We start from the raw sequence: 24,621 nt of genomic DNA, 5'->3' as shown, positions 1-24,621 counted from the left end.
TTTGTTCCCGCTACGAGGACTTTCTTTTGATAAATTAAAAAAATAAGATTTCTAAAATTTATATAATGAATGTTTGGTGTGATTTGCGTGTGTCCACTTTCAATATTAATATAAAATATATATATAAATAAATATGTGCAATATATACAGATGAATTATTACACAGGCATTGAATAACTTATATTTAATAAATTTAGATAATACATTATGTTTGTATATGTCTATTATTTATATAATTATACATTCTATATTTTATATACAATTTACTCGCATATTTATTAATTACAAATATTTAATAATTATTTATATTTATTTTCAATTTTATAATACAAATTAAATCTTTCACAGCTTCACGGATGTCTACTGAAATTTATTTATTCCCGCGCACCCGAAGTTGGGTACTGCCGGATTGAATCTAGGTATTTCTTACATCTAAATATTCACGCTAGTTAAAAAATCAAATTATTTTGTTGATTAATTCATATCGTGTATTTTAATGTTTTTTAATGTTACATTTAATTGATTTAATCCTTTACACACAAATGAAACACAAGTGTCAAACTGTTGCAGTTTTGAATCAAGTATTGTACGTGTTTCCCCGTTCGTTATCTCGCGCTGAAAATCATGAAAGTGCGCTGGAAGTTTCGCCTCTATATATTCCGATGAGCCGTGACGTACAATAAAAACATTCTTCCCATTCCACCGCCGACTGTCGGTAATGTTGGTATACATTTGGCAAGCACACACGACGCACATACACAAGCAACAAGAGAGAGAGAAAGAGAGAGAGAGAGAGAAATATGGCAGCATTGACAGTTGTGTGACTTTCGTTTCCAGCAACGTATCGACTCTCATCGATTCGCCAGAGATAAATAAACGCCGTCCGTTCGCGGATCGATCGCAGACAGGTTGTCCCGACAGCTGCCTTTCGCAATGGGAGTGATATTCCTCGAGCACATCGGTGGCAGTCGCCTGTTCTCCTGCGCCTCCTGCGACACCAATCTCACCAACAGGTCACAACTCGTGAGCACACGCTTCACGGGTGCCACGGGACGCGCTTTCCTCTTCAACAAAGTCGTCAATTTGAACTATAGGTGAACTATAGGCCCCTTTTTATCTCTTCTGTTTTGTTGCACAAGACCGTTTGTATAAAGACTCGATGGAAGAGCTTTTCGCGCATAATTTGTTTTCACATTCGAACTTTTAGGCGCTACTATTAAAGAGATATTTATTATATATTAAATTGTATTCTTGCCTATTGTTCCTTCTTTGTTTATTCTCTTTCTGCGTTTTACAATTGAGTCATCTGTTGAAAAATATAAAATCCGAGTGATGTGTATGATGATGGTTAAAACTGATGATATGTAAATATCAAATTCACATTTATATGTATACATTTGTGTTTCTTCATCATTTAACTTTGTGATATAATGTGTAGCGAGGTTCAAGACAGAGTCATGTTGACGGGTCGTCACATGGTCCGAGATGTCAGCTGTAAAAACTGTGACGCAAAACTTGGGTGGGTGTATGAATTTGCGACAGACGAGCAACAACGATACAAGGAGGGTCGCGTTATCCTGGAACGAGCTCTCGTCACAGAGAGCGACGGATTGACGGAGCACAATGTTCAACAATAATGTTAAATATTTTATGCCAAGTAGCGTTTAATACAGTTAAGAAATGATCTAACATAGGATCTCTCGCATAAGTTATTATAATTTTCTAATCTTGTCAATTACAAGAGATTCTTGGTTAGTGCCCGTGACTTGTTTGTGCGTGAACAAGTACTGACGACGTTGGTTCATTGTGATAAGCGACATTCAACATTTTCGTGAATATATGGTACGGTTCCTATTTTATAAAAGGAAATGTCTCGGATTCTCTTACCCTCGTTTAGTTCACTTGCTTTTTGATCTAGCCTCGCACTAGATTTTTATTCACGACAATTGTTGAATCTACATTTAAGTGTAAACATCATTGGTATTTTCTTGTAGTACATTAATAAACTGACCTGTGGCAAATGTGTTTGTCAAGAAAATTAAGAAAGCGTGTATCGACAAGTTCAAAATAGATATAAATTGGACAGCACTTATTTATGCCTTCAGCCTTATTTATGTCCTTTCAATAAATTTGACGGAAGTAACAACATGCAGAGATTCGCACGTGCAATTAACGTTAGATACAATTAGCGCTAAATACGATTGCCCGAGATACTTGATTTTAAGGGTTTGTTTTCGTGAAAACATACCAAGATAAATTTTTAAGAAGTATTGAATTGTTTCTCAAGTATAGGTACATACATACAGATACAATACAGGTACAAATTAAGAGGATCCATAAGAAGATATTCAAAATCTCGCGAAAGTCACGTTTTGGGAACTTTGAACACTTTCCAAAGAAATAAAGGTCGCGTACAACATAAACATAGAAGCGAGTCACTTAGATTTGAATGTGAGACGCTGATATGAACTTAATAATATTACTGAAGCGTTTACTTGGTACTTTAGATAACGGTTCTATAGAGAACGAAAATAAAAAAAAATTGTCTCAATCTTAACAGAATTTAGAGTCGAACGATAAAAAGTCAAGATAAATGATGCGATATAAAAATTGTTTTCATAACAAAGTATTTTCGATCATGTCGATTTGTCTTTTCAATTAAACAGATAATCGAATAGTATTTCCCGTGCCGATTTATCTCAACGTATTTATGATGTATGTAATGTGAATCGAATTATGTGTAATATATAATGTAAATCCGCGTATCTGCGTTCATAATCTTCTAATACATTCTAAATACGTAAGTTTTATACAATTCTTTTATCATACTCGATTTTTTAAAGAGATTTATCGAGTTTTATTTTAATCTACTTATCGTGCTGTATCAGCAAGTACAAGCAAGATACAAGCTAGGGCTTCGTCATTATATTTGGCTGCCTAACTTAAGCAAGAAATTCGAAGTATTTGACATGATAAAAACGAACGAGTTAACTCCTAACGTCCATTTCTAATTTTCTATCAATGTAGATTAATTTTAATCTCGGTTTAACTTACTTCTTATCTTTCTAATTTTTAGAACTAGAAAAAGATAAAAACTAAATTAAGATTAAAGTTAATCTACATTGGTAGAAATGGAATATAAAAAGGGCATACAGAGGATATAAAATTTTATCAATTATACACGCGCAAAAAAAGATAAGATTCCTTTTTACAGATTTTTCATATTTTCGAATAATAATAATTTATGACGCGCTTCATAAAAATGCGATATTCCGAATCTCGTGTTCTCGGATGCCAGACGCGGCGTTTTTAACACCGAATTCAATTATCGCGATGCCAACGCGCCGCGTCCGTCGGCTAGCGAGATAAATAGCGAGCCCCCGGAGCCCCGTTCGGTTCGGGGTGATGGTGAAGCTGAAGCTGCGCGCGGTCGACGCACCCGCGGGACAAACGAACCGCGCCCGCGGGCGCGCCGCGATTGGCCGGGGCGCTGCGTGCCGGCCGGCGGCCGGCCAATCCGCGCGCGGCGTGCGACGACGCGAGCCGAGGCCGCACGAACGGCGGACTCAACTTCTGGGCAACGGGCATCACTGGCGACGGAGACGGAGCGACGAAGCGCAGTGTGGTCACGTAGTCCCATCGCGCCGCATGGTGGATGGACGCTTCGCCCGTACGGACACCGGAGTAAAATGCTGTAAAAACTGTGCGTCGTCGCCGTCGCACCGGAGAAGGAAGGAGCGCGCGCCAGCGGAGATTGTGCCCACGTCGGTCCACTGTCGCGGTAATTATCAGAAGTGCGCTCAACCGCGGGAATGAATCGCGACGATGCGATGGCGAGGAGAAGGAGAGGAAAGGAGACTCGTGTGCTTGGCCGCGACGGCCGACGACGTCGGCGCGCCGACCGACCGTAGTGAGCGGCGTATCGCTATCCGCCTCGTCGCCGACGGATGCATCCTGGTGATGCGTCCGTCGGCGACGAAAATTGCTCCACAGTGGCGATCGCCCTTGTCCCCGCGTCGTCGTCGTCGTTCGCCTCTACCGAGGATCCATCGTGGATCGATCTCTCTAGATTAGTCTAGATCGTTCCCGACCATCCCGGCGGGGGATCCTCTCCGTCTTCCCTTGTTTTCGTCCCTTCGTTCTCCGTCGCTCCATCCCCGCCGCGACGTGTATACGTTCGCATCGCCGTGTCTCTCTCTCTCTCTCTTCTCCACTACCGGTTTCTCTCTCTCTCTTTCTCTTTTTCTCTCTTTCTCTTTCTCTTTGCTGGTCCCTGCTTGTGACGTCGAACGCGCACGACGCACGCAAGCACGCATAGTCACGTTCAGACATGTATGTACATACATACACGCGACGGCAGCGCGCGCGCGACGTTGACAAGGGCGAAGGCGAACCGATGTCGGATGTGTGAATTTCCTGCGAAATCGCGAACGGGATTGCGAAAATTCCCTTCGGACGCGACGCCGACGACGCTTTTCGGCGTCGGCGAAGAAAAAGATAACCCAGGAGACATCTTATCGGCTTTCTCTCTCTCTCGCGCGCGAGGCGCCGCTCGTCTCCCCTCCCCCGCCGCCCACCACGTCGCATCGTCTCGCGCGCGCGATGCCATTGCACCGCCGAACGCGGATCGCAGCAGGAAAGGCTATAAATACGCACGCATCGCGCGCGGGGTAAACAAACTTGACCCCAGCGGAATTCTCTTATTGGCGTGTTGCATACGCGAGCGGCGTTGAGGTTATGTGTCGCGTCCACGTCCCGTGAATTCGACGCGTTGCCGGAGACGGTGACGAGACGGTGTCCCGGGGTTGGCGTCTCGGCGCAGCGTCTCGTCACGGCGATAAGGAGACGCGTCGCGTGTCTCGTGGCGTTCGCCGTTATCGCCGAGCCCTCGCTATCGCGCGCGACGAAGGTCGCTCACGGTGCTCGAGGACGAATCCGATGGGCTCGTTCCCGATCGTTCGAACGAGCAGCGACGCGACAACGTGCGTGCCACGTTCGACAACCAGAAGACGCCTTCTAGTTGGGCCTTGGGCCTTCGACGGCCTTCTCGAATTTCGCGACGCGTCTGCCAAAACAAGCATTTTATCTGCTTAGGACACATTCGGCTTCAAAACACGAATCTTTGCGAGACACATACGTAATTGCGCGATTTGTATACAAATTGCATGTCGTTTCTCGTAAAAAACTTTTGAAACTGATATATGAAAATTTATGCAAGAATGTTCTCTTTATTTTACTAGATAAAAAAATTTTAAAGCTGATTAACGTTTGTGTTTACATACTTTTGGCCTCCAAGCTGAAACATTAGAACTGTTTTTTTTTTATACAGCTGAACTAATGTATATTCTGTATTTAAAGTGAAATAGGTATATGTTTGAAATTTGACGAAAGCGAGAAGGAAGTTTTAGTGCAGTTCGATTCAGCAATAAAAGGCAAACCTACACTGTGTCGTTAGAATTTGCGTTTAAAATAAATTCTCGCTTATTTTTACATTCTCTTTATAAAACCGCGTTCACAAACACTGTAACATTAGAGCGATAATTTACTGTGTTTATATCTTTAGAAGAAACACAGTCTTATAAAAAATGTAAAACAGGTGATTTTTAAATAGAATGATTTGGATTCCATTTATTTTTGTAGCAGAATACTGACATTTGTCAGCTACTTAAAGGCTGTGAGCACGACTGCTGTGCGTTTGGCTTGAGCAGTGGTTGAAACGCTGCATCGGAGGAAGAGAAAGATTCTAGAAGATTCAAAATGAAGTGGACAACCGGTATTCCCTTTAACGAACAAGTGTGCGAGCTCACTCGCGTGTTCTCCCAGTGGAACGAATGCGAACAGACTGTTGTTCTTTATGCGCTGCTGCGTATTATACCTGCGGTACAGGCGAGGTTTCTCTCGCAGGCGATCGAACACTCTTTGCACTCTGTGGCAGAATTGGGCACCAAGGAAATGAATGCCAATAATCCAAGTAATTACCGTACTTACGTTCTATATTTTCGAATAACTTTACGTGTGATTTAACGAGGTATATCATATTTATGTAGTAGACATAACAATAAAAAATTTTTTATTGTAGGCTACATCAACTCGTTGTCAACGGAGTCAACGGAGATCGCGATTAATCAACTCTTGTCACACTTGCCCTTACTAAGACCCGGGAATGTAGAGTGCAAAAATAGCTATCTAGTAGCTATACCGGATATAGTGAACCACTGCGTGAGCACGGGACAATATACAGAAAAGACGCAGCAGCTTTTGAGCTACACTTTGATACATCCAGCCATAACTAATCAAGATAGACGTCTTTTAACTCAATGGCTCAAAGATCTGGAAGAGCGTATTAGCAATACACCACCCATTTCTAGTTTCGAAGATTATCCAAATACTCCAATGAGGTGAATTAAACTGTGTTATAATGTGGTCCGATAATCATAATATTTCATATAACTGAAATAATGTGACATCATTCATAATATTCTTTTATCTGTAATATCTTTTTAAATTCGGTTTTTTTTCTATGTTATAAGATGGGAAAGTCCATGGCAGAGGAATTCCAAACATGATCAGTCAAATCTGTTTAACACGCAACCGGGCGGCACGTTTAATTTACATTTTCCCACATCCGTTAACCGTCAACGTCGTTCCAATAGCTTAACACCACCGGTAGCGCCGCCACATCATCTCGAAATTGTCGACCGAACCAATAACACGAACGCTTCCAGGCACAAGCCGCGCAGCTTTAGTGTCTCTGGAGATCACGCCAGTAATTTCCAAATATATTGCATATATAGATGAATGTATATTGTATTCGTACATTTCTTTCAATGACTTATGTTTACATAGGCAATATTATTGGTTTGGGTCCACTGAGCCCGCAGAGTTCCTGTGCGAGTAGCGGTAGCGAAGGTCGTTTGGATGACGCTTCGAATCGTTCGCTCGCGAGTGGCATGAGAGGTAAATTGATGCGATAAATTAATGCGGTAAATTTTTATGGTATTTGATCAATAGCATATAAAATGACCGGAAGAAGTTACATTTTTTATGATGTTTTCAAGTATCTTTGTATTTTATATAAATTTTTCTTTAAACTATAGAGTCTTAATTATCTCTTTCTTTCGGAGTCATTTCTGACCACTTATACTTTCTCCTTCATGGATAAGAACATCGATATCTAATTATAATCTAATTGTATTTATTCTTTTTAGACGTACAATTATGGCTTAAAACATTACGGCTTCATAAATACAGTTATTTGTTCGCTACCATGAGTTATGAGGATATGATGCAATTAACGGAGGATCAATTAGCCGAGCAAGGTGTTACGAAAGGTGCTAGACACAAGCTGGCTCTCTCTATCGCTAAACTGCAACAGCGATACAACACACTTTTAAATCTGGAAAAGGGTCTAGTGCAGCCTAGTGCCCGCGACGGCATGCAAAACACTTCATTCTCACAGGGTCCATCACTAATCATTAATACAATGGAAGAACTTAAGACGATTCTGACCACTCCTATGAAGCCGAGTCAAGAGAGCGATCCACAAGATATCCCTGCGCAGTTTACGAAAGTGCTTGGCAAACGTATGTACAAACCGAGTTCTAATTTTATTATTAAAATTTCGTTAGAATGAGTGAAAGATTTCGTTATCTCGATTTTTTCTCTTAGTGTGCAGTAGATTGGCTTTGGAAAGCGTCGAGGACGGTATTTTGTGCGCGTACGTCAACATTTTGGAAAAGGTATTGCAGCACGACTGTTTCACCCCGAATCAGAAGGAGAAAGTGCAGCAGTGGCGTAGTAGACTTGGAAATCCGCGACCGACTCAAAAGTAAGCTAAGACTTTCTCGATAAAAAATATTTTTTTAGAAATACAAGTAAATTGACATGTCGGGTAAATGTGCGGTTACTTTCGACATGATAACACGTACATGTGAAATTTTAGGTGGCAGCATAACTACGGATATAACAATAGGAGATATGGGAATCCGCAGCAGCACAGGAAGCCAAGTTTGAATTTGAATCACATTCACAGTACCCACACACACAATCAGTTTATGATTGCTTCGCATAGAAATAGTATATCTACACCGTATTTGCAAAATAATCAGAATCAGAATATGAATAACATGAATATGAGTAATTTGCGTGCGCTACATACGACCGAGAAGAGATCGAGTTTACAAGAGACCAGCATGCAGGTAATGAAGAATTTACTTTTTTATAATCTTGAAGACCGACAATGTATTCCGTTTATTAATACAATTACTTCGATTTTTATCTTGCAGCAATTACAGAAAACATTGCAACATGTAAGTAGCGCGCCGCGTGATCATTTTGTGGAACATTCTGCCAACGGAGTGAATGAGACGACGGAACCGGAAATTGATATTCGACTGCAGTCTCTCTGCTTGAGAATGACCGAGCAAGCGATCGGTGGGTTCGGCGAGGCCTAATCTTCCATACACGCGTTCTGGGATTTATCGTAAGTCCCGTTTTCAACAATCCTTTTTGGATTTTCGACCTCGAAAACGAGGGAAGTTTTGTTCGCCAAGGCGCGAGTCATCTCTATCTCGCGCTCGCTCGTGTTTTGGCAAACATCATGTTTGAGTCATCGTTTAAAAGTGATACTGCAATGGGGACGACGCATACTTTTTTTTTGTGTGCAAATACCTGCGTATACACACACTTATGCTTTAATATCCCTACCAAATGAAGAAAAAGAAATGTCCGACATGTGCGACATTGCTGAGAGATAGATAAGTTTTTCTTTGAAGATCAAACGACACTTACACACACGAATACACATTACATACATATTATTTTTTATTATGTCCGATGCAATTGTATTATTTAATTGACAGAATTTAGCAAGCCAAATGCTATTAGAAAGATAGATTCTTTCCTCGATTGTTTGCTGCAACCGTATATATAAAGATATTATATAAGAAGAAGTATATATATACACACACGCGTATATGATAGAATTTTATGAGACAGAAAGAGAGAAAGGAATTTTAGATCATATAAAATACGGGGAAAGAAAGATGGAAAAATGACATTACATCACCACGCGATGTTCTGCAATATTATTTTTTGTGTTATCCATTTTACGAAATGGAATTCGTCTGATTTTAAGCGCTGCGGAGACGTTATAGTAACGTAATTGTCACTTTTTTAATAACTGGACTGATTTTACTTCTTTTTATTATTATTACTATATTATTATTAATATTATATTTTTACTACTATTACTATCAACATTACTACTAGCGCTACTATTGCTCCTACTACTATTATCGCTACTACTATTATTACTACTACCACTACTACTCTATCACTATTACTACTATTTCCACTATCATCACTACTATCGCTCTCATTATTGTTACTGTCGCTCTTTACTACTATACTCCGTCTAGAGAATGAGCATACTTAAAGGGTTGCCGCTTTGTCGCATAAGTTAATATCTTTAAAACTTAATCTCAACTGTACCCGAGAAGCACGTATAGCGGCGTGTATGCTTTGTAGTTTACGCACAGATCTCGTGATTTTTCGATTTGGTTGACGGATTTCATCCCATTTTTTTCCTTTTTTTCTTGTTTTTATGAGATAATAAGCTGAAAACGCGAGTAAATATACAATAATGGATATTAAGGGCCTTACGTGAAGATGGACGAGCAAACGTATGAGGTATAGAAATTTGATATTATAAAGTAGCAGCGAAATTCGAGGGAGGTAGACTGGCGCTATACGTTATGGCGCGACATCGAAATCTGTGGCTTTAAATTATAAGCATACATCGTATCTAATCTATTTAGCATGTGTTAAAGTAGCGTCGCGAGTAATGTAGCATAATATTTTTTCGTGCAAGCAGAAAATTAAATTTATTAAAATCGCATAACGCTAGTGAATAATAACCGAGTAACGTGGAGTAAGGAAAAAAAATATATATAACGAAAGACTGAATAATTCACGCGCCACGGTCCGTCGATTTAGATTATCTGGATGCTTCACTATCCCTTCCGTTCGCGCGGACTTCGTGCGTGCGTGAATAGAATAATTGGAGAAGACTGCGAAGAAGGAAAAACTTGTCAAAATAATTAAGAATTAGCGAGCGCGCGAGAGAAAGTAAGAGCGAAAGAGATTAAAAAGAAAAAATGAGCGGGAGAGTACCGAGGTTGAGGAAGATGAAATTAGTTAATTAGTATATATTATAAGATTAGTGATTATTGTAACAATTATATTCTGCTAGAGGGTAATACGTGTAAGATCGCGCGGTGATTTCTCGAATCCAGGAGTATCCTGCTAAGTAAAAGCTAAGAACTGTCTATATTTAATAATAATCGTACACACTGAAGGGAATGAGACCATACTTAATCATTATTTCGTTTCACACACGCGTGATATCTTTTACTCGATCAGCGGCAATAGCAGCACCAAAACTGTATCCGATCGGTTATATACATATATATTGCGAAGGATGAAACTCCACGAATTCCAAGAGAGATGATCAAAAGCTAGTCAAACGATACGTTTCTAATTTCTACCAGTTAACCTGTATAGTTAATTAATTGTACATTAAATCTACATACACGCATTATACCAGAATTATATAGGGGTACACTCGAGAAAGAGAGATAGAAGACACATATAATCTTACACACACATCTTACACACGTACACATAGGACATGTACACGCGCGTACACAAACCACATACATATGTTCATACTCGCCACGTTATACACGCAATAAGTGAAGCGATCCGAGCGAGAATGCATGTGAAAAAGCTCAAAGACTGCTCCTAAGCGACATCAGGAATTTCATTCAGCGTAGAATTACTACTTATATATTTCATCTAATTGAAGCGCAGCATCTAATCTCCAACTGACAAAGGCAGGACCTGAAACTATGATGAAGGATGCAAAGAGATTTTATCCGCATATACGTAAAGCGATCAAAGCTAAAAGGAAAAAAAAAGAGAAAGCAGGGGAAAAAGAAAAAAAAGTAATCAATCCTGCCGAGGATCGAAGCCGCCGCTACGTTAATTTTCTGCCGAATCGATCATTAATCTAGCGTCGTTGTTGTTTGTGGTAAGCTTTACGGAATAGCGTAAAAACATATGTACTTAGTAACTCGAACAATCTCTGTCAGGATCGATGGACGCCTGTCTTGCTCAAAATTAACTGTCGGCGGCGGTCTGTTACGTGATTTTCGAAGGCGCGTGGGCCGACGATGCGCGCGAACGAGTGTAAACGAGCGGATAAACAAATCGACGAGATGCTCGACTGAAACGTTTGATCGCAAAGTGGAGAATCACAAGGGGATTAATATGTATCCTATGTATAGGAAGCAAGCACTTCGAGTAATCACGAAGGAAGCGTCTCTCTCTCGATATAAGATAGATGTTAATAATAAATGTAAAATGCACTTATTGCATTTTGTAGTTATAAAAGAAAATGCAAAAATCTGAAACAGTTACCGAAATAGTAGGTCACGACGGTCACGAAAAGGTAACGCGAAATTTTTCCATTTCATAGCCTGTACTTGCATATTAATGGAGCAATTCAGTTCGCGTCTCATTGCGATATCAATTCTATTGGTATGTAAATACTAATGATTTACGTTTAACTCCTTGCGATTTTCCACCTCGCGGTTATCTGCACATACGCGTGTGCACATTTTATTTGCTTGACTCGTTACATTCATATCGGGTTCTCTGGCTATCCATTTAATTTGGATAGCGGTAAAATGTATACCACGCTCGCCGCGTTCTGTTATCCGCTCGTTGACCTCAAGTTCAGGATAGAACGAAAGTAGATTATGTACTTGGGTAAAAAAATTCGCGGATTGTGCTTTGGCCGGATACTTGCAGCGACCATCAACTGTTTAAGAGTTGCGCTACTGATGATCACAGTAGTAATCATAATAGACTGTCGGAATGATTTTCCTTGATTGCGATTTCGAGGACAAGACGATGCGAGTTTCCGGCTGAGGACTTTCACGACGAGACCCAGATAGCAAATGGCAATTAGATCCGATGTGGATAAGCATATAGGACCGACGCGTCGTAGCGACTGATTTTACTTTAAAGAAAGCGCGTCGCGCGACCGGAAAGCACGCCGCGAGACGCTTTTTTCTTGTACGCGGGGTCTTGCACCCCCCCGCTGGAGTACTAGTGTTCACGTTTTGCCGCAGTTTTTCCGGATAATATTAGATAAGTCGTAATAAGACCCTTCGTCAGATTGCTAACTGGGGATACCTTAGTCACATAAGTAAGCTGGGCAACTTGTAAAAATGCAATTTTTGTACTGTTATAAAAAGTTAAATAGACGAGGTACACTGACGTTGTAGCGTGAAAGAGCATTTTTCAATAAAAGATTTTTCATACGCATATACATCGCGTACTACGATTATTTATTAATATTAAGCCTGCATACACAGAAATTGGAGAGAATCGGTTTGCGAAGAGAAATCGATTCCGAAACGTTTATCTTTTATTCCATTATCTTATTACAAGAAATTATATCTACTTTAAGAACTTATATATCTTGTAAAAACAATTTTCTGATGAAAGAACAAAACAACGTTAATATTTCACGGTATCAATTTTGTAAAGGTATAATCACCATCAGACATTTCAATCAGATAGTAATTTTTATTTAACACAAATTGATATTCGATTACTTTTTGCATAGCAATGTCTAGTTTTAAAAATGTGATTTCATCTTACTTATCTTAAATATTTGTTACGTATTCGGATGGTAGGATTTTCAGATGAGACGAGATGGTATAAAAATGAAAGAGAACCGTGATTGATTTTGTAGTTCTCTAAACAGCATTTATTTTCTTCTTTTGTTACATTTCTGAAGTCGCGTTCCTATCCGGGAACGTTGTGCACAGTTTTAACGGTGAAAGATAATATTAAACGTCGATACAATGTCATCGTTCCGTGTAATATATAAATGTTTAGACCTGTGCCGGCGACAAACGCGTACGCCGAATCTAGAATCGTGTGATTTTGTTCGATCAACTTGCGTCGTCATCGTTTCTTCGTTTCCCACCCACCATCTCTAACGGAATGGCTACGTACACACGCAGGGATGCAATATATTATATATCTTCTCACAATCGATGTAAGGTTGTTGAAATATTGAATACGATTACAAAACGATTCGCGCTGAATTCCCTGATAAAACGGGGCCATTACACACTCATAAATTTACCTTCCTTTAAGTCGCACTGACAGCCTTGATTAAATTAAAATCTCGTTGCCATTTTTCTGTCTACATCACTCGTACAGCATGAGGAATAGATCAGACAACAGAAACGATCTAAAGATCTTCCTGAAATTTTAGACGTCTCTCTTTTTGTGTTGATTGAGAATTAAGTAGCTAATGTTAGAAAATGTTGATGGAAGATTTTTCATCCAGACTCTCAAGCTGTAATGTAGAGCTAGACAGAAAGAGAATTTAATTAATCACGGTGGTAGTACAAAACGTATTAGCTCGTGCACTTTGCTGTTCGTACCAAACATTTGAAGAACCTCCCCTCGTTTTCTATACACTCACGCGTTCCGTCTAGTATACGAAGTGGCTACAAAATAATAATAAATACTTACGGCCTACCTAACGACTACTCTTGAGTTTGAAATGCAAAGGATCAATCATCGCTTAATTCGTACAGTTAAATAGACAGTATCCACATACTTAAAGTTAAATCGTAATTTAATATATATGTTCGGTATAATATAAACATCGATTTATATCTCGCTTCCTCTCTTCATCACGCATACACATAACACGGGCGCGTAAATTCTACCTTCGTCTATACACGTATTTACATAGATCGACGATACGTTTTTACTGTTACGAACGTAGATCAACATGACACTGTTGATGCGTTCGCGATGAAATTCATGAATTCCAGGACAACGTAGAATGAGGTGAGAGACTGTTTAATTTAGTGTTAAATAGTTTAGCTAATCACGCTTTCCTTTATTACAGATATTGCATATTGAAGTTATATATAGAGGAGATACAACTTCAATACAGCGCTACGTATCGTTAGGCGAGCTTACCTATTTTATCGCTTTGACTTAAAAACAGAATTGCATCGAACCGAAACTATTTTCTTTAATCAGTTGTATATTCAAGATTTTTCTATAGAAATTTCTATCAAACTGACGGTTTCCAGGACAACAATCTTATCTTGCCTAAACGTGATAACGACTGGGCATTTGGTGTTCATGTTACTGCTATGTAAGTATCGTCGAAGAAAGATTTTTCGAGGATGATTAAGAGGGAACAGAAAATGCTAAGAGTGCGCCCTCGCTGAAGAATTTTTATTATAAATTCCCAACCCAGTAGTTTGAATTTAAAAATTCTGTAATATACCATCTATATCGTTTTTATATTATTTTTAGACAATAACAGGTAATATATTCTTTTCTTTTTAAAGCAGAACAATTTTTTCATAAAAGTGAATCTATCTTTATGAAAAAATTGTTTTCGGTAACGGCATCTTTAGCTTTCCCATTTTCTCTCCTGAATTCTATAGACTGCGAACTATGAGTTGATTAATTTTTTTTAAAACTGTCGATAAGAAAATCTATTTTCTTTAAACGCGAGAATAATAAAATGCAGTAAATTAAAAAAAGAAAATTTAAACAGTTCACTCTTCAGATAGAAACATATGTATACACACACATCTACATATATAAATAAGGATTCGGATATACTTTTATTTCTACGAATAAAACCGGAAAATATTCGAAACTCTTAGTAGCAACGTTTTTGGATGAAGAAGTATGTGTTAAGCGTTGCATCCTTAAATGAAACAATTACATTTAGGAGATAGTGTCACAGCTAATAGCTTGCAGCGAAATACTTTAGTTTTCGTCTATGTACAAAGCTTTATAATAATCGTAAGGAAAACAGTCCAGTTTCAATAATCGTTCGTGCTAGCCGTCGATACACGATCTGTGCGATTGAAACGATCATATTACACGACGAACACACGTCGATTAAACTGTTTACTGAATCGTGGCGATTTGTGGAGTCATTTTACCGATCGGCAGCGGTATGTAATTACGTTATTAATAATATCGCTTTCACTGCACAGCTTTCCCCGTTCCGTTCGGGAAACGATTTTGCCGATAAACGCCAATAGACTAAAATGACTCCGCAAACGCTCCGTTTTCGACGGCTCTCTCCTTTCGCAAAATCCTCTTTGGTCTCGTGCAAATAGAATATTGTTAATACAACGCGACGTGAAGAATTCCGTCTGTCGCGTCACATTACACGTTTTCATCATGTTTCGTAGCACGCTTGGCGACTAATAATCGGTCTCGAGCCCCGTATTCTATTTGAGGATCGACTAATATGTAGTATGGCATTACAGAAAGAAAAAAAAATGTACACACAGTCGTACATAACGACTTCCTTAAATCGAGTACGCTAATAATACTTGTCATGCAATATCGGTGTATGGCGTACAACATCTCGTGCTCGACGCTAAAATTCACCTCCCCACATTTCCTCTTACGCTAAATTTAATCGTCTCTCCTCCGCTCTGCTAAAGGCTACAGTTCGCATTCGTACATTCTCACATTTAACGCCAAACGTGGTCGTTTGATTATGAGATTTATTTGTCTTGTACGAAGATCGCGTTTAACAGTAATCCTAGACTTAGAATCGACATTATTTCGCGCTAAATGCGGAATATAAATACGGCTCTATGTATCGCGAGTTCATCTATCCCTACGTTAAATCGATCCGTTATTGGCAGTACAGAAAAAAGAAGTATGCGCCAGATCAATAGAATGTACAAACAACGAGACGTCAAAACCGTGCGTATCTCTTTCCAGCACTCTTCCAATCGCCAGAATGTGTTATATAGGATTTCACTAGACACTGGTACAATCACCAAAAGCTCATATCCTTCTAATCCGCATTTAAGAGTCTCTTTTATAATTTTTTAAGCTACGTATAGTTATTTATCATTATATATTTATTACGTTTTCTCTTGTTGATAGATGCTTATTTGTGTGTGTTCTTTTTCGGGCGTTTCTCCATGTAAACCGAAATGCATCGGATATAATCTACGTTATCTCTACGTTATTTATTTGGTATGGAAAATGTAACTCGTCTCACAATTTGTTCGTACATGCGTTATTTCATAGTAACTAATAATCTACTCTGAAATATAATATATATATCACATTCTTTTTAGCGTCGCGGTTCCGCGATATCGAGAATCGTTCTCAATTCCGATCTTAACGTCAGCCGCTGCAACGCGCGACGTACCTATTTTTGCCAACGTCATTCTCGACGTCATACTTTGTTAGCCGGATTTTTATCTTGCAACTAGATTACAATGCGAACAATTGCGTACCGTATATAATATGAATTAGACGAATACATATAAGATCTCTCTACATATAAACTCTTCAGATACAACATTCCTCGACAAACACCCGGAAACCCGCAAATGTCGACATCGCGGCGTTTGTACAGTTTCTTTTCTCCCTCGTGTTTCCAAAAACCGAGAGTCACCTTCTCGAGGAAAGATAAACCCTGCTGCGTAATCATATCTGCGTAATCATGCCCGGATGACGAGACGAAATTCCGAGTATTCCATTATCGACTGTAATAGTCACATACCTTCGATAGTTTCAATATGATTGTCATCCGGCGTAAGACACTAATACTCGGCTTTTTCAATAATCACGCAGTTAACACAATCCATGGCGTACGTATTGATTACAGCCCGTGCAAAATCTTCGAGGTATCTATTAATTCTTGAATAAAGTAAATTGTAATTTACTTTCTAATTTTCCTGAAATATAAATACTCTCTGGTACGCGTTGATGTTGCATTATAAGACGACAAAGAGTGAATTAAAATTTATCACAAGATATTTGATCGGTTTAAAAGAATCATCCGTAAAGTAGGATTAAATACCATTGCATCAGCAGAAATAACTCTGCACCGGAGTAGATAAAAATTTTAGAATCTTTTTAGTGTTTACAGAACTGTAGAGATCTTCCGGAACGATAAAACTCAAACTTACACGTAATTAAACTACCGAATGAAAGGAATAGTAATGTAATTTATACCAATAACAATAGAACTTCAATGTGTATCACCTTTTATATCTAATTATATATTTTGACATAATATAAAATTGTATTATTTTATATAGAGATAAATGAACTTTCCTCCTTATAAAAAACAAGAATCTAATCTCAGAGTAAACACATAAACTTGTCCCATGCTTTTGAAAAAAATAAAATAAAATAAATGTATATCTCTATTCTACTTGATTTTCTAAAGTATTTACTCCATTTGCAGGTGCAAAATTGCCCATGTTGATGCACTTTTCATCTCAATTTCTTACAAATATCGATTTTCCTAGGGAACATGAAAAAATGAGAGAATCAAGATGCGGATTAAACTCTTTAACGGCGCTCGTCAATATCCAAAGTTTCTTCCTTCAGACGCTTATGACCGCTTCAACTCTGAAGAGACGACGGAAAGATGGCTTCACTCCTTCGGCTTCCTCAGCCAGTTTCTACGGCCGAGGCTGGCGACGCTCATCGAACTGGCAGTGCTGGTGACGCTCGCCAACGAGTTCAGGCTTACCGAATGTTAATCCTGTAGCATGTGTACGAAACTAATCGGAAACATGCCCCGCCGTTCCGGCGCCCGTTCTAATGCGCCTTCCATCCAGTTGTCATCGTCGGTCTGCTCGTTCGTCACGATGATGACCTCACCCTCGCGGAACGACAGCTCGTCCTCGTTGTCGGCCTCGCAATCGTACAGGGCCCGGCAGCGTCGCAGGCCACTCAAAGTCGACGACGTTGGCTGGGGATGGAATGAAAAAAAGTCATTCGTAGAACCGGCAAATACCGTAACGTGCATGTTTCGACCGTCTGGCAGAAGCAAGCACTTTTATTGCTCGTACCTTTGTCACGAGACGACAAGCTTAAGAATGTTTGTTCTCCAGAAATTAGGAGAATATTGGAAATTCTAGGAAAATTACAAATTCAGCGAATGATATGAGACATCGATTAATTAATTAACTCATGAATAATTTATTTTACTCCTTATTTAACTGATATTCATTCTTTGCAAAATTGGAAAGAAGAAAGAAATTAATTAAAATTGTCATTAAAGCAGATTATAATAAGTAAATATATCCAAGAAAAATAACATTTTATTCAGATATGAAAGATAGGCAGATTTTCAAGAATATTTTGATATGTGCCTCTAGTAAAATATCCTGGAACTAGAATTTCCAATATAAAACACCGATATCATGCTAGTTATATGCCTTTTAATATTCGAATAGTTTAGGCCGTTTAGGGTAAGAGAATTTTTAAGGGGAAATATCTCACGTGTCGAAAGAAGTAGCATAATGCGATCAAGTATTGCCAAACATTAATTCACTCGGGGAAACCCATGCGAGGATCAGTATTTACAATTATACTTTATATTACAGTGTCTAAAGTATTACTCATACATTAGCCATAAGAATTATTCGTTGAAAGAATACAATTTTTTCATTAAAGAAGTCACACGTAGACTAGTGATCTAGATAGGATTAATAAATGACCGGGATGTGGATGTTAGTTCGAACACAATCCAACGTGTTTCACCTTGCGGCGTTTCGCGGTGAGGAGTCCAATTATGAAGTTACATGTCTTGTATAAAAGAGATTTATATTATTTATTATCTCAATCGATAAAGAGTGTCCGATCGTGATTAAAATGGCAATGAGATCTAAATGATTATTTGGCATACGTGGAAATAATACTTAAAGCCTCGACGTGAGCTGCATAAATGATGACACGAACAGCACGTCTGATCATGCAAAGCATTGTTACACTTGAAAGTATCTTTGGCAAGTGAAGTGAGAAGAGTAAACACTTGTCATTCAGATTTGTCATTATGGTATGGATTACAATCTTTCTCTTCGAAAGATTACGTTTTTCTATTATAAAATACATAGAATACAATATTAATTAATCAATATAATTATATACAGGTATCACATGCTTCGTATTATAATTGATAACACGTGAAACTATCCTTGCGTAGATACAAGTATAACGATATGCATGAAACTCGTTTACAAGTGGTTTCAAGTGTAACATGCTGTAATGTGGGATGGCTGATGTTTACCAGATTCAGATTTGGGAGCAAAGATGAAGACTCCTCCGCGTAGCTCTCTAGCCTGGACCGGTCCCTTCGCTGTACCAACAATGGTTAATGACAAACCGTAAAGCACTGAAGACTTGAAATGCATGCATTCTCTACATATCCACACATCATAGATACACGTTATATATTTAATTCGGATTGAGATCGTAGCAAATTGACTGTTTTTAATACGCGATAAATTGGTGAATACTTGTCGTTTTTTCTCCGCTTATTGCTTTATCGAATGATTTTATCTCGACAATTATTTCGTGAAATACTTTCAATATTCGAATGATTTTCTTTTCTAAAATATAACGAAAATTAATCAATCATTAAGAATATTAGCGCTTTCGATGTTATCTTCAGGACATTGTTTTTCATGAAGTTTACTAAAAATGATTATTTATTATTGCGTGAAATGACAATAAATGGATGATGGCTAGAATAATACAATGATAATGAAATTCTATAACATATTATTATATTGATGATTAAGACTAAATATATTGTACAACATTAACGTATCTTGATATTATGATAATATAATGGAATGTGAAAGGGTACAAATAATATATTGATGTGCGTGACGTATGGTTAGTATAATGCAAAATGCTCAAGCTCCCATGAATGAATCGAATGAAAACTATACTACGAAGGAGAACACAATGGCACACCCTGGTTAGTTACATCTTTTTCTCTACTGTGTTAATATAACAACGGCAACCATCCGATAGAATGTGTATGTGTGCAAATAGGTAAGATGTGAGACAGTGGAATAATTGTCGACGTCATTCGTTAGGCAATACAAAGATGATGTAATATCGATTTCGGCATATAATTATGGTAGTGGCTCTGTTCGAAGGTAAACTAGAGAACGATTTAAGATTTCGTATGAGTGAGAGCTTTGCATATTCGACATAGCTTTATGAATTTTATATAGAGACTTATGATTTTTAGATTCTCAGTTTTGCTAAGATTGTTGGGACCTTGTAATATTATATTTATGATCGTTTTCTTTTAATTTAAGATATTTACCGAAGTTGTTAAAATTCCTTTCCTAAGATTACATTTTTATCAAAATACATTTGCTACCGTCTTGCATTTGCTGAACCAACATGATTCACTAGAAATATATACACATTATAATTTTATATAAATAAGACTCAATATGTAAAGCACTCGCTTAATTCGAATCTCCTTTCAGATCATATAGAATTTACATTTTAGATAACTCTTTTTAAGAATCCTAAACAAATTTCTATCCAAAGCTTTAAAATCCTCAAAGTAAGACACTTATGAATATAGAAAGATAACGATATTTTTAACACGAAAAGTATTTATTTCTCGAGATAAATCCTACAATATCCTACCCAATCCCTGCGAAATCTCAAAATTCCTATTGAGGTAATTGTTAACTTAAATGGCTTACCTTTCGCGGCGGCGGAATAGGATTGCCCAGACCATGATCCGAACACATAGAACTCAGGGACTCGCTGCTACGTCCGTTGCTTAGCCTAGTTGTGACACTGGATGGCGCCGGAGGCGGTGGATTTCGCGGTCTCTGCAGCGTCGAACTGTTCCCCTTGTCCATACCTGTATGCAGAAAAAGAGAGATAAGTATCGATATGATAATTAGAATGTCAGAGCTTCTCCTGTGAGATTTATTTATCGAATGTACCGTATCCGGTCGACGAGTCGCCGCTCGGTGATCTCTTATGATGTTGGCTATTTAGTGTATTCAACGTATGCGGTAGAGTGTGTAAAGTGTGGCCGGCTAAAATCGGCTCGCTGGTCGTACGACTGTGCGTCGACGTAGCCAACGAAGGTAGCGTACCGTAGTGCGACGACGGCAGGACGACGCCGCTCGCGACAGAATTTCCAGCGGGCGGCGGGGGCGGCGCAACCCGCTTCTTCAGCGAGCCGTGGATGTTCACTGAAATGTCCGGCGCCATGGGAGTGGGCACTGCGCCAATGGATTCGCATAATCAAGATATCAGGCAATAAAAAATGTAAAAAGATTGCGGAAAATCAGTTATTTGAATCAGCATACTTGGCAGATCTATCGCGCAACGTGAAAAGTATAAGAGTACAAATCCAGCTTACCAGCTACGGGTTTCCTCGCTTGCGGCGGTGGCGGCGGAGGCATTTGCTGACGGTTCGTCGAGGCGCTCGGAGAGGATCCGCTCTGTAAGCTGTCACAGGTGCTGCTCCGACTGCGTAATGTCACCGGCGAATCACCCGATCCCGTACCGCCACCTCCGGCATATGACGGTGGTCTGCTACGTGACTTTTTCTCAGGCGTTAGACATCCATTCTAGAAGAGAAAATGCATATTTGTGAGTATGAATGTAGGTGGTTACATGTAGATGTAAATTTTAGGAGTATCGCGATGCACGTTTATGTTAATACACTTACCCTGTCTTCTATTATCGTTTCGTCATCGGAGAAGTCCGTGGAACCCTCATCGTGAGAAAGATTCCAGTCAATATTGACGTTATCAAACAAAGTTTTTTGCCTCTGGAGAGCGTGACTGAGCTGAAAATTATTCGTTGACTTTTTTATACGATTCTTTAAAGCATAAGGAATTATTTTACACAATGTATGTCTTGATTGAATTACAGAAAATTATAAGAAAATTTACTTATTTATTATTAAATTTTTATTATTATATTCTTTAAATTACAAGGAAAATTAATTCTGAATGATAAAGTTAAATAATAATGAAAAATATGTGTTTATTAGAAAAATCATACGAAGGAAAGAAGGTAGGAAAGAATAACAAGAAATATATACAAGATAAGATTTGTTGAATTACCAGTTCTTTGCATGTGTGGTGTCCTACTTCCTGTGCGATGTCCAGCGGTGTCTTATCCTGCTTGTTTCGCAGCGAGGGATCCGCGCCAGCTCGTAGAAGCAGCTTCATCGCTTCCGCTCTGTCGTGTCGCGCGGAAAGATGTAACGCCGTTTCACCATCGATGGTCGCCCTGTCGATACCGCCGCTCGGCATATTTTGCACCAGAAAGTCCACGATGTGCAGACTGCTACCCATTTCGCGCAGAATGGCCAAGTGTAACGCTGTTTCGCCTACATCCTGAAATAGATATTGGTTTCTTGGAATTTGTTTCTCATTAACGTAATTGTGAGAGAGCATTTCTCTCAATTATCTCTTTAGATATGAGAGAGAGCTCTATAAAGACAGTTAGAATGGCTTACCGATGTCGGTAATGGCGCAGCCAAATCCACGTTCTCGGCGTAAACTTGCAGAAGTTGCTGCAGGTCGCGATTATTAACGGCGTGCTCCAAATCGGAAAGTAGATCGCGCTCGTCCGCGCACGTGTTCATCACGTATCTCTTGTCCACGTATTTGGCGCGTATAAACTCGTATCTCTCTTCCCTAAATACCAGAAAATAAATGTGAAAACGCCGAGCAAAGTGAAAGTATGAGTGCTTGGTAAAATGTCGAGTGTGAACATGCGAATGAATTGTTAGAAAACTGCAAATACGCTTACATTGTCGACGTCGGCGATGGCTTGAGATTGTGACGTAACGTTGCCTCCATCACCTCGTTGAACGCCTGATTCGTCATGTGCCGCGCGAGCAACAGCTGAGCGGTGCCGACGTTATCCAGCGTCAGGGACTGTATCCGCGATATGTGCACGCCCAAGTCTCGGTGGATGCCGCTGCACTCTATGCATACTATTATGCCGAAGTTCGTCGACAGCCACGTGGCGTCTGAAAAGGAGACACAATTGTCGTTTGATAACAGAACGCTCCCGCGGGAAGTGGAGCGCGAGTTGCCGTTTCGTTCGGCTTTGTCACGCGGTACCGTCTACGACAATGCCCGGCCAGCGAACCGACGGGCATTCACATTACTTGACGACATAAACGTGTTTTCGGTGGCCTCTCAAAAACCTTCGGTCTATATTAATTTAATTTAACAGACTTTATTAATTTAATAAGAGATAAATTATCGTATGTTGCTATGTAACGTTAAATAACTGCCTGCCTAATAATAAGGAATTACCATTATAAAAAGATTTGATAGAAATTAATATAAATAAATCAATTCTCTATCTCATAATATGTTAATTTGACGGAGAAATCGTTTTAGCATGCTCCAAGTGTAACGGACGGACTTGGCACGCGTCGGAGAAAGGCCGGCCGGCCGGACACTAAATGATCCACGATATTCATGTTACCGTTCTGCGAGGAGCAATCACAGCACTGATCGTTTCCGGGTAATCGCATAACGCATCGTATAACAGCCTGCTGCAGCTCTACGAGGCTAGGATTGCCGCTGCCGGCCTCCGCCTTGCCGCTCGCATCGAACGCCCGCAACAGGGCGCGTTCCTTGCAATTCACGAGAACCGACATCCACGCGCGCTGGTCCGCCTCATCCTCCGCTTGAAAGTGGTACGTCCTATTGTCTGGAATCGAAACAATGACAGTATTACGCGGCGTCCGTTCATTGTGAAGAGAGACACGACGGACGGGCGTCTCTTGGAAGCTCGCTCGTATATCAAGCGTAACACTTACAGCTTATGAGATCGAAGCCTCGCTTGTCGTCCGGTACTAACTTAATCTGGCAGGTCAATAGGTTCACCCTGGTGGGCGGCTTGTTCTCGTCCGCGTGGCAGATATCGAGGTAGCCCTCCGCCTGCACGGCGCATCGCCTCTTCTGCCAGACTCGCCTCATCTTGCCCTCGCTCTTCTTCAGCAGGTGGCCGGAGCGCGTGACGCCGTGTTGTTTGTCGCCCTGCAGCTGGTGCAGCGAGTAACCCGCGTTCGCGTTCGCGTTCAGCTGCGACCGCATAAGATTTATAGCTTAAGATTTATGTACGATGCTGCTTACAATTTATGTGCAATATGAAGTGCAATATAAAGCGCGATAATGGGATGACTAAATAATAAGATAATCCAAAACTTTGCAAGGATCTTGAGTACAAGGCAGCTAAATCTAAGATAAAAATATTAGCAAAGTTTTAATTTTAGTAATTAATTTTATATTAAATAGGCCAATATGAATAAGATGACGTTTGAAGAAAAACGCGGTTGTGTACAGTTTAATATCAAACGAAAATGAAAAAGCAACGGTATCAATTAAAGACTGTTAAATCTCTCATCGCACTTTCTATAACGAATTGACCTTGTAAAAAAAAATCTAGCTTTCGACAGTTTTACCTCTTTGTCACATCCGGAGCTTCTAAGAAGGCTCCTAAGTTCCGTTAGTCGTCTCCGTTCCTCATCCTGCGTCTGTCTGATTTTTTGCAGCTTCACGCTCAGGTCGGCCACGTACGAGCCGAAGTGCTCAATGGTCTTCAAGCCGTCCTGAAAGTAACTAAATTCCCGAGAACGTAAGAACGTTAGAAAATCGAATTAGCCGTTCTTCGATCGTTCTTCAGTTCCCATTATGCTCC

At 39.6% G+C, this 24,621-nt stretch overlaps 3 protein-coding genes across 7 annotated transcripts in view; 2 read left to right on the top strand and 1 right to left on the bottom strand.

The window, feature by feature from the left end:
* The first annotated feature begins 698 nt into the window (after window positions 1-698).
* On the top strand, window positions 699-2,088 carry Yippee (yippee zinc finger protein). Its single transcript, XM_071776565.1, has 2 exons — window positions 699-1,094; window positions 1,439-2,088. Exons 1-2 carry the CDS (start codon window positions 934-936, stop codon window positions 1,635-1,637), a joined length of 360 nt encoding a protein of 119 aa, XP_071632666.1. The 5' UTR covers window positions 699-933; the 3' UTR covers window positions 1,638-2,088.
* Window positions 2,089-3,596: 1,508 nt separating this feature from the next.
* Smg (sterile alpha motif domain containing protein 4 smaug) lies at window positions 3,597-12,397 on the top strand. Of its 2 annotated transcripts, none has more exons than XM_071776552.1 (9): window positions 3,597-3,781; window positions 5,644-5,971; window positions 6,080-6,398; window positions 6,531-6,766; window positions 6,847-6,957; window positions 7,209-7,583; window positions 7,669-7,828; window positions 7,943-8,198; window positions 8,286-12,397. In XM_071776552.1, the coding sequence occupies exons 2-9, from the start codon at window positions 5,758-5,760 to the stop codon at window positions 8,451-8,453; spliced, it is 1,839 nt and encodes a 612-aa protein (XP_071632653.1). In that variant the 5' UTR covers window positions 3,597-3,781; window positions 5,644-5,757; the 3' UTR covers window positions 8,454-12,397. The 2 variants fall into 2 exon arrangements, with proteins under 2 accessions (XP_071632653.1, XP_071632652.1); XM_071776551.1 differs by having other exon boundaries at window positions 3,598-3,781; window positions 5,641-5,971.
* Window positions 12,398-12,814: 417 nt separating this feature from the next.
* Asap (ArfGAP domain of ASAP) overlaps window positions 12,815-24,621 on the bottom strand; it is a 49,990-nt gene continuing 38,183 nt past the window's right edge. The window contains exons 6-17 of one of the 4 annotated variants that reach the window (XM_071774856.1): window positions 24,386-24,542; window positions 23,741-24,005; window positions 23,404-23,631; window positions 22,714-22,936; window positions 22,418-22,598; window positions 22,020-22,295; window positions 21,620-21,739; window positions 21,308-21,518; window positions 20,883-21,167; window positions 20,634-20,797; window positions 19,187-19,255; window positions 12,815-17,866 (exon numbers count right to left, since the gene is read on the bottom strand). In XM_071774856.1, the coding sequence (XP_071630957.1) occupies window positions 17,651-17,866; window positions 19,187-19,255; window positions 20,634-20,797; window positions 20,883-21,167; window positions 21,308-21,518; window positions 21,620-21,739; window positions 22,020-22,295; window positions 22,418-22,598; window positions 22,714-22,936; window positions 23,404-23,631; window positions 23,741-24,005; window positions 24,386-24,542 (2,395 nt within the window). In that variant the 3' untranslated portion in view covers window positions 12,815-17,650. The remainder of the gene's footprint in view (window positions 17,867-19,186; window positions 19,256-20,633; window positions 20,798-20,882; window positions 21,168-21,307; window positions 21,519-21,619; window positions 21,740-22,019; window positions 22,296-22,417; window positions 22,599-22,713; window positions 22,937-23,403; window positions 23,632-23,740; window positions 24,006-24,385; window positions 24,543-24,621) is intronic. The other 3 variants (XM_071774858.1, XM_071774857.1, XM_071774859.1) reach the window with 3 other exon arrangements.

Source organism: Temnothorax longispinosus, chromosome 4 (assembly GCF_030848805.1).
Source record: "Temnothorax longispinosus isolate EJ_2023e chromosome 4, Tlon_JGU_v1, whole genome shotgun sequence".
In the NCBI taxonomy this organism is placed as follows: Eukaryota; Metazoa; Arthropoda; class Insecta; order Hymenoptera; family Formicidae; genus Temnothorax; species Temnothorax longispinosus.
This window is presented reverse-complemented; position numbering and strand designations above follow the sequence as displayed.

Bases quoted from the DNA above. Each gene is read 5' to 3' on its own strand.
- Yippee (XM_071776565.1), top strand. From the start codon at position 934: ATGGGAGTGATATTCCTCGAGCACATCGGTGGCAGTCGCCTGTTCTCC. The intron at 1,095-1,438 runs GTGAACTATAGG...TATAATGTGTAG, and splicing joins GTCGTCAATTTGAACTATAG to CGAGGTTCAAGACAGAGTCA.
- Smg (XM_071776552.1), top strand. From the start codon at position 5,758: ATGAAGTGGACAACCGGTATTCCCTTTAACGAACAAGTGTGCGAGCTC. The intron at 5,972-6,079 runs GTAATTACCGTA...TTTTTATTGTAG, and splicing joins AATGAATGCCAATAATCCAA to GCTACATCAACTCGTTGTCA. The intron at 6,399-6,530 runs GTGAATTAAACT...CTATGTTATAAG, and splicing joins TATCCAAATACTCCAATGAG to ATGGGAAAGTCCATGGCAGA.